This window comes from Osmerus mordax, chromosome 16, assembly GCF_038355195.1.
Source record: "Osmerus mordax isolate fOsmMor3 chromosome 16, fOsmMor3.pri, whole genome shotgun sequence".
In the NCBI taxonomy this organism is placed as follows: domain Eukaryota; kingdom Metazoa; phylum Chordata; class Actinopteri; order Osmeriformes; family Osmeridae; genus Osmerus; species Osmerus mordax.
In genome coordinates this window covers 4335793-4352624 of record NC_090065.1, presented here as the reverse complement: position 1 = coordinate 4352624, position 16832 = coordinate 4335793, and the positions used below count along the sequence as shown (strand labels likewise).

Sequence of the window (16832 nt, the reverse complement as noted above, 5' to 3'; positions counted from 1 at the left end):
GAGAAATCAGATGAGTGGGGTGCAAGCATTCATTTGCAAAAAAAAGGGGGACGGTCACTTATTTTTTTCCCTTTATGGTTTACATACCATAAACTAAAGAATTGAAATAACAAACAATTATCTCTACAAAACCACATTGTTTAAAGATAATTTGGTTTAAATGGCAATAAAGACTCAAATGTATTTCACCATTACTTTCCAAAGTGGTATGATCCCATAAGCTTTTCTAAAATACATTTCCCATAATGCACTACCGAGTCGCACAAATTTGTACGGGTTCTAATGTTTCCTTTTCAAATGGTAGATCGTGAAAAATAGCCTACTTTTCTTCCAGTTTTTGAAACCCTGCTTTACCATGGCATGACAACATTTTGCAATACGACACATATATTTGTAACACACCTCAAGAATGAACCAAAATAAAAAATATATTTTGTGGTGAACTTCATTGTTATTTTGCCTTTATTTCTATACTTAACACTATATTGGTATTCTTAATGACCTTTCTATGTGTTTTGTTTACATGAAGAAGACTTGAATAAATACTATAACAATAAAATATTCCTTTTCTCTCCGGCAGATGGCAGTAGGCCTGACACCCAGGGGATTCAGTGGCAATTTAATCAATAAATGATCACCCATTTCTAACAAGTGTATCAACTTAATTCAAGTGATCCATATTAATTATATGATGGGGAGTGACGAAACGTCTATGTAGACTACTTACTCTGTGCGAGCACCAGTGTCGTTCCACAGCGCTTGTGGAAATATCTATTAAAGATGAGTGTATTTCAAAAAAGATAATCTGACTCAGTCTTTGTTACCATAAACTGTTCACTAGTGAATAGTTTATGTCAGTTTATGTCTGTTATGTAACAGTTTAAAGTCTGAATAGGCCATGTGGATCTTATTGAACAATTTAAAATATACACTTGTTACCGAATGACTGTTGCATTACTAAGTTTGCAATAATTACACATAGATAATTGCACATGGTCAAAGTTGTTATGATACTTCCTCGCCTGTTTGTTAAAAAGGTCGTCAATGATAGGCAGTCTGAGATGATACAATTCAGTGGCACTCTTAAACGCCGTCTGTTCAAGTATGTGCTACAAATCAGTTTTAATTTGAATCAGATTATCACACGCGGTGATGAAGCCTGCATTGGAGTACTGTGCAAACGAAACATTTTCCAGTCGTGCATGTCCAGGCCTAATGTTATAAAGTAGTCTCCTAAGAAATACCTTTTAGGTAAGTTTACAGGCGGGAGGTGGGGCACGTGACGATTGTCATCATTTACTACTCCGTACAAGGGGAGATACAAGAACTCGCGCTCAGCGGTCTCCCGCAAGTAGGTTATTCAACCCTATCGGTTCAGAAGGAAAAAGATAAATTGCATCAGTGTCGGCAGCTTGTACCCCCATAGAGTGGATTTACATGCCAAAGAAAAGCAATAGAGTCATCAAGGGCCAACAGACAGAGACAGAATAGTTCTGTAGTTGTTTTTGTTGACACTGGTTGATATTATTCAAGAGGGAGAGCTGGACGAGAAAGGAGAAAAGAGAATGGAGTGAACGAACGGATTGTCTACTATGGGATCTTACAGGACGAGAACACATCACCAACAACTCATGCTCCTCTTCATAATTTATCCAAACCTATGGAGAATGGTACGTTTTTGCCCTTTTATTGTTTCCTGTAGTCTATGTTAGACAGGTAACACATTTAAGGTACAGTAACGGTCTAATATAATGTTAAGGTCAATCAAGAAATCATGTTTGCTGCGTTCAAACTTAAACACATTTAAAATCAATATTGTCACCCAATAAAGGTAAGTTATAGTTATTGAAAAAAAATTATATATGCATTAGCCTAAAAACTGTGGTAACTATATATAGTGACTATTAGATTTGTATTTGATGCTGACTCTAATTAGGATATACAGTATAGAGGAAAGTCATCACTAAGATGAAAAAGATTCATGGATTTCCACAGAGGCCCCTTGTCCCACACTAGGATACTCCAGATGTTGCCAGATTTCTTGTCTTTGAACTTGTAGTAGGGCACAGCAGCACTTTGAAGACACTAAAATCAAGTAGACTTGGAGTGTGTGCTTCTGTGTGTGTGTGTGTTGTGGTAACCTGGGATCTCCCTGTATCACCTGGCCCAAGCTCCAGGGTTGCCACAGAGTCCATGCCCTGTCAGATAATGTCAGATAGTTTGTCAGATAATGTGCTCTCTTGTGGCTTCAGGCAAAAGCAATCCATCCAGACTGTGCCATCATTTCCCAGCACCTGAAGGCTCAGGAGCTCTGCATCCAGACCAGGAGGAATGAAGCTCGCAATCATACAGGCCACACTGGTAAGGCTGTCTTGCATGCAACACGTGTATAGAAGGGGGTTGTGTGAGACGGCTCCTGAGAGTGTGTAGACGGAAGACATTCAGTACAGTACATTCAGGTTAACAGGTCAACGCTTTGGCCTTTAGCTCGGTGGAGGAAGGCAGTCTTACAATACCAAGGAGCTTTGTTTGGAGTACTCTGTCAGACACGCACGGAATTCAACAATGCCAAAGGCCCAGCTTGAGGGTAAGCAAGAGATGCATGGTTGTTTATCCAAAGTGCCCTCTCTGGCTGGTCTGTTTGAAGCCCAGACATGGTTCCCCTCTGGTATTTACAGGAACATCTGATCCTGAACATGCCTTCTGAGGCTAGGAGGAAGTACTACGGTATGTCTAATCTGACAGTTTCAGGTGTTTAGCACATTTGACATATTGTAATATCAAGACAGTACTGTTGTACAAACACTGAGGCCCAAGAGAGGCATGAGGGGTGAAGGAAGGCAACGTGGAGAAAGAGAGACGGTGTATGTGTGTGTGTACATGTTCCTAAGTGTGTGTGTATGTTTGTGTGCATGAATGAAAGAGGAAAAAGAGACAGAGAGAGAGAGAGAGAGAGAGAGAGAGAGAGAGAGGGAGAGAGAGAGAGGGAGAGAGAGTATAGATGTACTGTATTTGTACATACACTTGTATGTGTATGTGTTGGAGAGAATGTGTGAGCGTGAGAAGGCATTAAACAGGTACACTGCAGACCCTATAATTTCAGAATACTGTGGAAACTGATTACATCAAACAATTGAAGTTAACTAATTAATTTCTTAATGTAAATAATGTATACAATCTATACATGTATCAAATTATTAGTCTGTTTTATAATTTATTTAAGAGATTATATTACTTAAATAGTTTGATGTAATCAATTTCCATAAAGGTTTTGAGTAAACCGCTTGGATGATCTTACCAATGCTTGACAGCTGTTCACCCTCAGTGCAGATGGTCCCTCTGGCCTCAGTCAGCAGTCAGGTAAGAACAAACAGCCATGACCGGAGAGTCGCCAATATGTCGTCATTATGGAAAATGTCAGTGCTCATCAACTGAACTCTTACCTGCCTTAGTACCGCTCCCCCACCTCCCGACACACACACACACACACATACACACCCAGAGTTCCCAAACTGACAGCTCACTTTGGCGAAGCAGATTAACTTTGCATGACATTTCGAGACTCAGTTGATGTTAATTGCCCCTGATGACTTTGTCTACCTCAGTCAAACATGAACACATCGTTGTGGGTGCTGTATGTGCTGATTACTTTCAACAACTTGTAAACAGAAGTGACTTTGGCCAAACAGTCACAGAGGCTGGAGTATGCCTCTGTACGATTATGAAGTGCGGTTTTTAAAATCTCTCTCAAACTTATGCCTTCAAAGCAAATGCAATGCAGACCTTGCAGGTGAATGTTATTTCATGTCAAAAACAAAAGCCACATTTCAAATACTCACACCTTCGAAAGATGAAGTACAGCTGTCTTCATTGTCAGGGTCATCTTAGTTTTCACACCATTGAGTCATAACCCTGTTGCACCCCGAGAAGAGATAGCATCTCATCCACCCTTTCAGAGTAAACGAAGGGCAGGGTGCAAATGAATCTAATTTCCTTCCTGAAAGAGACTGGGAGTAGCCTAGTCTAATCTCCTAAGTAATTCCAGAGTCATTGTTAATCTTAAATGAATTGTGCCTCTCAAGGCCACTGTATCATTCCCTGCAGATCTGTCGGTGAATGCAGTCCTATGAATAGAAACGTGGTCAGTTGAGAGGAGAAAAAGATTCTCAGAATTCATGAGAATCAGAATGGGACCATGAGAAAACAGTTGAGATTGAGTTTATTGACCCTGTTGGCAGTTGTTAATTGAATGGCAAGTAAGGTAGACACAGCAGGGATTGGATTCAAGACTGAGTGCATTAAAGGTCTGAAAAAGTCACATCTATCCTTTTTCATTATAATGTATTTGCCTTTTTCTCTGAAAGAGCACTGCACCTAATTTCATGAGCCACTTCACTTGTGATTCTGCTGAAGCAAAAATAAGTCAGACTGACTGAATGAAATGACTATTGTTGGAGTGTTCATTATTTATGATTCCTGAGCATCTCGCACACATTGTTCCTTTATTGCAACAGTACAAGCCAGGACTAATCTAATTTTTGGGCAGAGATCATAACATTTAGGTTTATGCTTTAACTGTTCTTTGTTAATCCAGCGATTAAATAAAATAGATTTTCTGTGAAATAACAAAGGCTGTTTTTCTTTAATCATTTTAATAATTCCCACACATCTGGCCTACAATGGAAAGGAGTCCTGCATAAAATAAATTGTTTGAACATCAGGAAGGCAAAATTGTATTTTGTAATTACAGTTAATCTCCCCCGTGGTGTGATGTGGGAAGGATTACATGCCTGCCGCTGGAACAGCACATCTATGTCCCCAAGCACTGCAAACCACATCAGCACCATGGACAGATCCCTTCAAGGCCTTTCCTACCTAGCCACCTAAACCACCATCCAGGAACAAAGGCATCCAGTTAGGAACCATAGCCAATCGCCATCTAGTGCCATGTTCTCCGGAAGCCAATCAAAAGCCTTCCCGATGGGCCAGTCAGCTTGTGCTGGTTAACTGGTAGCAGCTGTCTCTCAGAGGTGAGCCGCTGCTTTTCCAGCTGGATCGGCAAATGGGAACGGGTTGCATTCTCCACCCTTCCCAGTGTCATCCAGAGAGCAACAGGTGTGGTGGATAGAGGCCCAGCCATCGCCCTGACATCCAGTCTGCACCCTGAGTATTGTAGATTTCCACATTGCTTTTCTTCAAATCAAGGTGATGCGCTGCTACCTCAGCCTAAAGAAGGCTTCTTTAGTTTAGTTTTGTAGCTTGGGCATAAATGACATTCTCCCTAGAAGACTTTTTGCTGAATAGAGGAGTCTGTCTCCTGTCTGAGTGTTTGCCCTCTGTCAGCATCACACCTGGGAAAACATCCAGAGAGAGATATTTAACCACCCACTTACCTCACCTCACGTGTTCCGCTGCGATGAAACACACAGCGTTCTATTTACGTGAATATTCAAAGTGACAGGCGGAGTGATCAGCAGAGCAGAGAGATGAAATAGCATTTCTTTGTACTTGGTCCCGGTACAATTCAAAAGTGCACTTAAATGTAGGAAACAGAGATGCGCACATTGTCACTCCCCTGGAAGTGATGGGGAGTGAAACATAGCCAGTGTGTCCCTGTCTGTCTTCTGGCCTGGGGATTATCTCAAAGGACACGGCTAGCCTGGAGGTAGGGACATTCAGAGACAGCTCAACCCTTCGCTCAACCCACAGTGACAAGCTCAGGGACCTGAATGTTCATCTGCAGAGTGTATGCTGCGTGGATTACACTGACTATATATGTTACGTTCCTTTCATTTCATTTCTGTTCCAGGTCTTCGCTCCTCCCTGTTTGTCAATTGATGAACACTACACATATAGACCACATCCAGTACTTATTTGCATTTATTTAGTCATTTAGCAGACGTTTTTATCCAGAGCGACTTACAGTCAGTACAGGGACATTCCCCCCGAGGCAAGTAGGGTGAAGTGCCTTGCCAAAGGACACAACGTCTTTTCGCACAGCCGGGAATCGAACCGGTAACCTTCAGATTACGAGTCCAATTCCCTAACCGCTCAGCCACCTGACTCCCAACTTGGGGGGGGGGCTTGTTAAACAAGCTTGTTAAACAGTAGACGTTTTGGATTGTTCACTAGGATAGCAAAACCTCTTAGCATCAGCTGCTAATGACCTTCAGGCAAATACATGAGAAATCCAAACAGATGAATATTCTGTCATATACAACACAAGCAATTTTATATCTACTGGCCTGTTCTCTAACATATTTTTCCTCTAGCTCAATCACACTACGCTTGAAAAGTTGGGATTTTAGCTGCAATGTCATCTGATATATGGAGTCTTAATTTAATGTGAAAAGCAGGATTTTTTTTCCCGAAATTGTCCTAGACAGCCCCCGGATGTAATCTGATGTCTATCTTTTTTTTCTCTCATGCTTTTCGTGCCTGGAATCGAGTTCCTCAACTTTCCTCAAGTTTTTTTTCTTGAGATCTCTTTTGAAGTCAGTCAGGACTAAGTAGTCAAACTAAGATTTTAAACTGAGTAGAACATGTTGGTTACAACCATTTGGAAATGAAGGAAGATGATTAAAAATAATTGAAGAAAATTTGGTATTGTATTTTCTCATCCTTCACAATAATTAATTTGAGATTGTTATTGTCAAGGATTTGTGAATCACTTATTCAACAGACTGGAGATTTATATCATCATATTCAAATAAACACCACCCATGTACCACATGGGTAGAGTCTTACTGTTGCAATTTATCACCAATGGGTTTGTGGAAAAGGTGCTAATTCCATCCCCTGGGTGCATTAGGCTAGATAAAAAGATGGCACTTCACCAGCGCTTCAGGGAGCCTGGACTGGGAGGTGAGTGTATGTCACAGTCATTTACATTTAGTCATTTAGCAGACGCTCTTATCCAGAGCGACTTACAGTAAGTACAGGGACATTCCCCCCGAGGCAAGTAGGGTGAAGTGCCTTGCCCAAGGACACAACGTCAGTTTGCATGACCGGGAATCGAACTGGCAACCTTCGGATTACTAGCCCGATTCCCTCACCGCTCAGCCACCTGACTCCCCACAGTCTTGTCTATGCCATCGTGTGTTCTCTCTGGAGAGCTCCTCTAGGGATACACATGCCAGCTCTTAACAGCTTGTGCCCAGTTGATTGTCTCTATCTCTCTATTTCTCTCATTCTTCTTCCTTCTCTCATTCTCTCTGTATAGGCTGTGGGACAGAGTGGGATGAGATCCGATGCTGGCTCAGAGCAGATGTCGGTCAGGTGATCAACGTTTCCTGTTCTGAGGTTTTCCAGCATTTATCCAGCAATCAGGGTCAGTTTCCATTTCTGTCTTAACAGCTAAATAAACAGGAGGTTTATTTACAAACATGTAACGCTCTCAAATGACCAAATATAGAAACCAATGCCTTTGTGCAATGTGTATAATTGAAAGCACGTTCTACTGGGACTTTCCTGGCAGTGCATAGTGTTGTTTGTACATTCCAGATACATCTGCATGGGTTGGCTCATCACAACATTCTCTCAGGCAAGTGTCCTGCTCTTGGGTGAGAATTCACAGCCAAATTATGTTGATGAGAACAAGCCAGGCACAAACGTGAGCTCTTGTTCTAATGTCAAATTAGTTTAAGTCATAGAAAGATTACATTTCCTGTAGGCAAATCTGTAAATGGGTTTAGGACAACAACAGAAGACCTAAAAAACAGATAGCCTGTTTGTTCTTAATATTCAACCTTTTTGTTGTTACTTCATATTAACACATCCTGTAGTATCTTACACATATTTAAGCCTTAAGGCTTTACATATACATTACAATTTAAAGTGATCCACCTGTTAACTGAAATAATTGGATTTTGTAACACCCTGTCAGAAATGCCTTTAGCCTGTTTATTTTTTAATTTTTAAATGCACTTTATGTGGGGCAGGTCTGAGAATAACCTAATTAGAGGCCCAGTTTCATTAGAATTGGGATATCTGAGTAGAGGTATGTGTGTGTTTGTGCATGTATGTGTGTGGGTGTGTGCATGTTTGTCTGTGGGTGTGTGCATGTTTGTCTGTGTCTGTGTGTGTGTGTGTGGAACAGGATGATAACGTGTCATAGTGTGTCTGATGGAGGCTGTAGCCAGTGAAGTGTTTGATCTGTAGCTAGAGGGACTGCCTAACCCAGGGGGGAGTGGGAGGGAGCCGGCACTTACGCTGTATTAAGCTGACCTTCTTTCAGATCCTCATACCCAGTAGATATGATGCCAGTGGTATATGCTGTCGTTTGATAGAGTTAGTGTTGATAGTGTTGTTAGCAAGGTTACTTACCTACAGTCTGCCATTGTATGATTTTTACAATTGTTGTTGGTGTTGTTGCTTACTCTGCTGGAAGTTGATATAATTTACTCTTTTAAAACCTGTAGAAAACACACTCTTGAAGAAGGGAGGGCTCTTGGAGGAAGTGGAATTAAATCACAATCTTGTTTTCAACAGGATTGTTGGTCCTTTGAAACCACATCTAGTTATAATAGTGTGTGCTCCAAATTGATGCCTGTCTGATCCTCGTTTTCACCCTAGGTGTTCAACCCCTCCACACACACACCCACCCCCCCACACACACACACTCACACACACACACACACACACACACACACACACACACACACACACACACACACACACACACACACACACACACACACACACACACGCACAGAGGACCAGGCCCTCTTGGCAGTTCAGTAGCAGAATCCTATCCAAATTGATCTGAACCATGAGCAAATACTAATAACAACTTGGTTGAGGACTCAGAAGACAACAAATATTTGCTGGCATGAAGTACAATAATTCAGTTCGTACAGCCGAAAATAAATAAATCCGACAGAATTATGAAACCTTGCGTTACATACTGTATGCATCCATGTAGAAAGAATGAGCTTCACTCTGTTTACCCTTTCGTCACGTTGCTTTACCAGATTATGGACTTACATAATACATGACACTGGACATGCGGATGTTCAAACGACAAAGTCATGTCTGATTGTTGAAGGCTCGACATCTTTAGACGGAATATGACCAACACTGCGATGATTACTTTTTTAAATGCCCCAGGGGACAGGATTACATCCTCTCGCAAATCTCAGTTTTCGTGGAAGTCCGACATTGCTTTAATTTAGCAGCCCTTAGTAGACAACTGGGCCATTCAACAGTGTTTGGGCTCTGAACGACAAAGTTAATCATAAACAGCTTAGAATGATGTATGTTCTTAACTGTTAGTGTTTTTAAGGCAAAATTGTGTAATGCATATGTGTACCATGCTATGCTGCATGGCACACATAGCTTAAAGTAAGCTACATACTTTACACTCTATACCCAGTAACAAACTGGTATGAACAATTCATTTAAATTGATACAAAATACAGCACATTCATGTGTGAACTTGCAAAGCAGGTAAGACATCTTACTGACATGAAATCCAACCCAGTCTTTGATCTCTCTGACTCCTCTACAGGCTACATGTACAGGAACTGTACAGAGCAAGGTTGGACTGAGCTGTTACCTCCCTACGACGAGGCCTGTGTCTTTAACGAGGACGATGAGTCAGGATTGGAGGTATTCTTGCAGCTACTCTTTGAAATGTCAAAATGTTCCCTTCGACACCCCGATAAAGCAACACATAAAACATCAGGTCTTGGTTTTCTCACTCAAAAGGAGATCTCATTCAATGGTGATTAAGCAAAGCCAAGTGAAACCTCAAAAATAGACATGACAGAACAGTGCTTATTTGTGAACGTATTTCCTTATTTCCAAACGTTACTTTGTTTCTGTGACTCAAATGATGGTTCTGTTTTGCTGTTCTCTCTGGTTTCTTTGACCCCAGACAAGCTACTTCTCCACATTCAGGCAGGTGTACACAGTGGGGTATGCCACCTCTCTCATCTCCCTCATCACAGCCATCGTGGTGTTCATTGCCTTCAGGTAAAACCAACCCTAGATCTGTATTTTTCCCTAATTCCCATAAGACAGTGTCAGCTCCTACCGGCCAAGTCAGAACAGATGACATTAATACTGCCGTGTAAGGCTAATGGAGTAAATGTGCTCCTGCTTGACGTCACTTACATCCCTACACTGTCCGTTTCAGTTCAGGAACATGCACACCCTTTTTTTCAGTAACCTTTTCAGTTGTGTGTGGGTCTGGGTGTGTGTGTCTGGGGGTGTGTGTGTGTCTGGGTGTGTGTGTCTGGGGGTGTGTGTGTGTCTGGGTGTGTGGGTCTGGGTGTGTGGGTGTGTGTCTGGGGGTGTGTGTGTGTCTGGGTGTGTGGGTGTGTGTGTCTGGGTGTGTGTGTGTCTGGGTGTGTGTGTGTGTGTCGTTCTCCTGTAATCATTTTCTGGCTCCCTTTTCCGACAGGAAGTTCCACTGCACCAGGAACTACATCCACATCAACCTGTTTACCTCCTTCATCCTGAGAGCAAGTGCGGTCTTCGTCAAAGACACCATTTTCTTTGCCGACGAGACACTGGATCACTGCTTCATGTCGACAGTAAGATAGCAACAGCTTTTCATTCAATTTAACTGATCTGTGACTGCAATGCAACACCTATAGGTTTAGCAGTATAAGTTGCTACACAAGTGAAAATTGGGCCGAGGTAGATTGGGATTTCCCAAGGTAAGTGGATGTCAACTATCAACTTGACTCAATCTTTAGCCACTTTTGTAATAACCTATTGCGCTGGCAGAAGACTTATGTATGAAGCCTTACACTTTATTTTCAGTATTTTCTACCCAACCAGTTTGAAAATAGATTTTCTTATATTGTGATAGAAATGCAGGAGGAGGGGCGATGTATATGACACTATGAGTTCAGTGATCAAGATGTCTTAGGGTGACCCACTACGAAATGTTGTTCCCGAGCCAAGCCAGTGCTTAAGTGCGGGTCACAGTATAGTATCTAGCATAGGAAAGCTACACAGACTAGACTCACAACAGCAAACACTCAGTAATGTCCTGTCTAAGGGAACAGTTACAGCATCTGCCTTGCGGTGGAACAAAGGGGATTTAGGAAAAACCAAAAAATCGACAATATTCAAACAAACTGAACCTTACTAAATGCTTTGTTCCCGGGACTGTGGTGGATTACTATTGGTTGGTACCGGAGAGAACGTGTTGAAAGATAAGAAATGATATTATTGCTAAAGCAAAGAGGGATTCTGGCACTGTAACCCCAGTCAACACAGTCTGTGAAAAAGCATTCCATTTAAACATTTTGAAAAAGCACGACAAACATCATAATTCCACCCCAAAATAATGGATCTGTGTCTTAACAGAATTCAGGAGCAGAGGGAAGTTGCTAGGGTGGCTATAGATGACATCTTACTCTTCTGTTATTTGGAACATATTCTGACTATTTATTGACAACTATTTTTATCACTCCTTCACACATCAAGACCTGTTTGCACTATTTCAGTTCAGAGACTACAAGTTTCATAAGACCAAGTCTCAAGAAACAGTTGACATACATACAGGGGAGGGATGGATACTTAAGACTGCAGCTACATGCAGCGCTCTTTCATCTTAAACTATTTCTCCCACATATTGCTTTGATTTATTAACATCTCTCACTCATTATTAACGATTAGCGGCTCCGCATGTTGTCGAATACTCGGTGAGTGGCTTCAACACGAGCCAACTGCGCTGATCAGAGCATCCCGTACTGATGTCACATGCAGTATTAAGGCTGTGAGCCCTGTCTAGGACTGTCTCTGAAGTGTGGGTGTCTCTCTGTGTTGTGTTCCACACAGGTGTTGTGCAAGTCCGTGGTGGCCTTCTTCCAGTTCAGCATCATGGCTAATTACTTCTGGCTGTTAGTGGAGGGCATGTACCTGCAGACACTGTTGGCTCTCACCTTCGTCTCGCAGAGGAAGTACTTTTGGTGGTACATTCTGATTGGATGGGGTGAGTGGAGAAGAGATGGCAGTTAGTTCAATAGGAGAGTCAGGCTTGACTGCAGGTAAAACAAAATAATGCCGCTTGAGTGAGCTTTGTATTCTAACTCAATGGATAAACAATGACGCTGGTAAGCATTTTACAAATGACATCCGATTGTGTGAAATTATGTATTGGTCATAGATAGAAGCATGGTGAATCAATGCATGTAAATGACATGGTGTGATGATAAAGTAACTCTGGGTTTCTCATGCTAGGGCTCCCGTCAACAGTACTGATAGTGTGGGTTCTGACCAGATACTTTTTCGATGACAGTGGGTACGTGCCTGACCTAACCATCCTACACACATCTCTTATTTATCTCATATTATTATTGCTTGCTTTCCTACAGGTACACTCTTGCACTTTTGAGGTTCATGTTGTTTATTTGTAACTTGTTTAACTACATGCTCTTATGGTTCTTCCCATTGGCACTTATTTGTTTTTTCACAGTGTATGCACACACACACACACACACGTTGCTTGATGAAAGCATTGGCTAAATGAACACGTTATCATTATATATCTGGTGTCCATATTAACAGTGAATGTTATTCAGTTATGACAATGGCATTTTCCTGTCAAATTGTCAAAATGATTGACTCCTCTTCCAGTTGCTGGGACGACACTGACAACGTTGGCATTTGGTGGATAATTAAAGGGCCAATCACGGCCTCGTTACTTGTGAGTAGCTGCCTGCATACCACAACCAGGAAACAAAGACTAAGTCAAGCTGTCATTATCGTATAGTGTAGTCAATGCTAGTCATGAAAGTCTCACACATGAATCAATTTTCAGCTTTGAATGATTGAATGTTTATTGTTCTGTGTCTGCCCAACTAGGTCAACATTGTCATCTTTATCAATGTGATTCGCATCCTGGTTCAGAAGCTCAAGTCCCCATCAATGGGGGGCAGTGACATAGGCCACTTAATGTAAGTTCTGACTCTCTATTTCAGTGTGTCAGATATGTTTGACGTGAACGTTATCCAGTTGTGCCTTAGGCTTTTATACTCGTACTGTAGATGCAAACACAGCTGTAGTCCTGGCCCATCACATGATGTTTGTGAAGGGAGTTAGATAAGTAGTTGATATTTTCAAAGATCTTTTCTCAAAATTCTCAAATATCACATTCAGAAGTGTTTTTGTTTGATGTTGAAACATTGAAATTCATAATTTGAAAATTATTGGTGCTACAAAAGAAACCTAATCAAAGCTAGATTCACTGTTATGATTTTCCAATAATACTCATTTACACTACATTTACACTACATTTACATTAAGTCACTGTTATCCAGGATGACTTACAGTAAGTCAGGACACAATGTCATTTTTGGACAGTAGGGAATCGAATATACTCTAATTTTAAAATATGCACATATCTCCTCTGAGAATTCAAGCATTTCAATCTCTCTTTTAGATCCATGATGTGATGTCAGATAATGTGGAGATGATACAGTTGACAGCGTTTTATTCTAGTGAGTGAGTGTGTGTCTGAGCTTGTCCACATTTAGATTGGGCTGGGCTGGGGGGAGGTGTAGCTTGTCCAAAGCGGATTGAGCAAACTATCAGGAAGTTCTGATTAATCCCAGGCACCCATTGGGCACTTCTTATATTTACATTTAGTCATTTAGCAGACGCCCTTATCCAGAGCGACTTACAGTAAGTACAGGGACATTCCCCCGAGGCAAGTAGGGTGAAGTGCCTTGCCCAAGGACACAACGTCAGTTGGCATGACCGGGAATCGAACTGGCAACCTTCGGATTACTAGCCCGATTCCCTCACCGCTCAGCCAACAGACTCCCTTCTTGGGCTGAACGACATGCTCGGTGACCCATGAGAATCCAGATGCCAACCTTTGATCCCCTGGAATGGCTCATTACACAACAACGTCTCATCCCTTCCTCTCGCTCCTCCCAGCCACAGGCGTTACCATGGAGAAGTGCTGCGATGCGGAGTGGGGAAAGAGCAATTTGAAGGAATCTGCAATTAAGTGTGGCCTAGGGGAGGTCTGGTCCTGATGGGGAGGGGGGGGGGGGTTATGCTTCAATCAGATTAGATCATGGGAGTTGGGAGAATACAGTGCAGGCTACAGCTGGGACCACGTGAAGATCTGGACAGAGTTTTGTGTCTGTCGTAGAGTCTTGTGAGATGTACAGTCATGTCAGGGGCCTGCAGGGGATTGTGGGCCATTGACCCCCTTGGAAAGGTCAAACTGTGCCTGAGTTTATTAGTTTGAGCTTTGCTTTTCTTCATTGCTGTCTCTTTCTCTTCCCCTCTCTCTCTCTCTCTCTCTCTCTCTCTCTCTCTCTCTCTCTCTATATATATATATATATATATACACACATGTACGCATACTGTATATCTCCATTTTATCCACTCTTCCTCCCTACATCTACCTGTCCTCCCTCTCTCCTCCAGGAAGCTGGCCAAGTCCACCCTGTTCCTCATCCCTCTGTTTGGGATGCACTACACAGTGTTCGCCTTCCTGCCTGAGACCACTGGCCAGGCTGCTAGACTGTACATTGAGCTGGGCCTGGGATCATTTCAGGTACAGAGGGATCTAGGTTTAAAAGCACTATTTTGTATTCTATCAAACACTTTATTCTTAAAAGTCAAAGTTTGCTTTGAAGTCATATGTGGTTGGTGTAATCATTTCTCCTGTGTTGCAGGGTTTTGTTGTGGCCCTGCTTTACTGCTTCATGAATGGAGAAGTAAGCATTTTGCTCTTACAATCATGTATCATTCATAAGTTACATATTTATTCAATTAAACCAATCAATCACCTGATGGTTGTACACACAAGCACAACTTCCCAGGTTGTCATACATGCAGTTCTGTTAACATTTAGTGATTTAGCAGACGCTCTTATCCAGAGCGATTTACAGTAAGTACAGGGACATTCCCCCCGAGGCAAGTAGGGTAAAATGCCTTGCCCAAAGACACAACGTCATTTCACGCGGCCTGGAATCGAACCGGCAACTTTCTGATTAATATCCTAATTCCCTAACCGCTCAGCCACCTGACTCCCAGTGTTAAGACGCTAAGTCGCAGCGTGGTTATACCGTTTCTAAGGGGGAGCCCCCTACCTTGGAACATAGCTAGCTTAGCACAAGTACATACAATAACAAGGCAGGGGGTATAGGTTATAAGATCCCCCAGTGGACAGGAATCATTTAAAACTTCTTAACAAGTAAGTCAAAAGGCTTCACAGAGCATCAACAACATAATGTACTGTGTGAGTGTGTGTGTCCGGGTCCATGGATTCCTGCAGTATTCAAGACCTTGCAAGGGGAAGGCCTGGACCTCTAATCAGCACACCTGCAGTAAATTGCGTGACATCAGCTGACGACGTGACGTGCTGGCCCAAAAGCCATGCCAGAACTAGCTCCGCCAACAATGTGAATTGAGCGTGTAAATCGACTACGAATGATGAGTCGAACCGTACTCTACGTCATGTAAGGAGTGTCACCGGTCCCCTGTGTGTACCCAGGTCCAAACAGAGCTGAGGAGGAGGTTGTGGCGATGTCACACTCAGGGTCACCTCAGTACCGCCAAGCGCCGCGTCACCGTAACGCAGATCACTGTGTTGGACCGCAGCGGCCCTCCAGGACCCCTCCCTCTGTCCAGCGTCTCCTCCGTGTGAACGTCGACGACAGACACAGAACAGCCAAAGGGGGTGGGGGGGGGGCCGTGTCTTGGCGTGACGTCTTGTAAACCTTATGCGAATGTTGCAAACGAGTCATGAGAGCGTTCAGCGGGGGGGGGGGGGGGGGGTGGGGGGGGGGGGGGGAGGGAGGGGTGGGCAGCTTAAACATTTTTGGGGGGCTCCTAAAAAGGAAATGAGATGCACGATACTGTGCCAGAGTATGTGTGAGGGATCATTGCACTTTCGCTTTATAGTGCTGCATAATCTAACTGGGTAAAAGAGCCCAGGAAGCAGGAACTGGGCTAGACCGGGAGGGACTCGCTGGTCTATTTCGGGCTTCGGTGCGTGCATGTGCTTTACAACACTTACAGGAGATCTCTGTGTGTTGCTGGTGTTAGACAATCTCACAGTAGCACACGTTGGCTTCTGTCAGTTGGCAAACAGTTCTCTCTAGTTAGAGGGATTTTTTGGCTGCCTTTGATGAGGGTGCTAGCGAAGGAAGCTGTCTGTGAATATTCATAAGCTTTCAGGGCCTGGAATATTGGGACGTGTGTTTTGGTTCGTTCTCACCGCTGACAGTTTAGCACTGCTGTAGTGTAATGATAACCACCACTGCCTTTTGCAGTGTATTCCTACCAAAAGAGAGAGTTTGGTGACACCCCAAGTCGAGTTTAGGAAATGTTTTTGAGAGAGGGAAACGCTCTCAAAAAAGCAGGATTTTAAAGATGGTTGCATAGGTATTGTATATCATTGTATACTATTTGTTACATTCCTCTAAATCCAACCAAAATGTTTGCTTTAATGCAGAGGTTGTTTATGGTCTGTGCTGCCAGTATTGTCAGTGTGTGTCTACTGCTGTAAGTAATGAAAGAGAACTGGGCCCTTAAACTGTGACGATGAAACTGCCTAAAGCATACAGGAGATTTTATGATTCATGAATATTCAATGTCACTATCTGGTGCACTCCGACTGACAAACAGAATAATAGATGTACGTAGTATTTAACTGTTTTTTTTCTTTATTTACGCACAAGAATAAAGCTTCAAGAGCTTTAATGGGGACTTCATGTTCCAATTTTTCCAATGTTCCAAAAACCCTTTCAGCCCCTTTGTATATGAAGCAACAATACTGACAGGTGAAATACATCATTTTTGTCTAGTAAATAACTCACCACATGGTTGCTTTTTATTTTACAGTTAAATGT

At 42.6% G+C, this 16832-nt stretch overlaps 1 protein-coding gene across 1 annotated transcript; it reads left to right on the top strand.

Moving 5' to 3' along the window:
• Positions 1-1592: 1592 nt before the first annotated feature.
• Positions 1593-15625, top strand: LOC136959406 (pituitary adenylate cyclase-activating polypeptide type I receptor-like). The gene is made up of 13 exons (XM_067253730.1): positions 1593-1670; positions 2253-2361; positions 7223-7330; positions 9509-9609; positions 9878-9975; positions 10406-10538; positions 11797-11950; positions 12199-12259; positions 12595-12664; positions 12823-12914; positions 14401-14530; positions 14652-14693; positions 15473-15625. Exons 1-13 carry the CDS (start codon positions 1593-1595, stop codon positions 15623-15625), a joined length of 1329 nt encoding a protein of 442 aa, XP_067109831.1.
• Positions 15626-16832: the final 1207 nt, after the last annotated feature.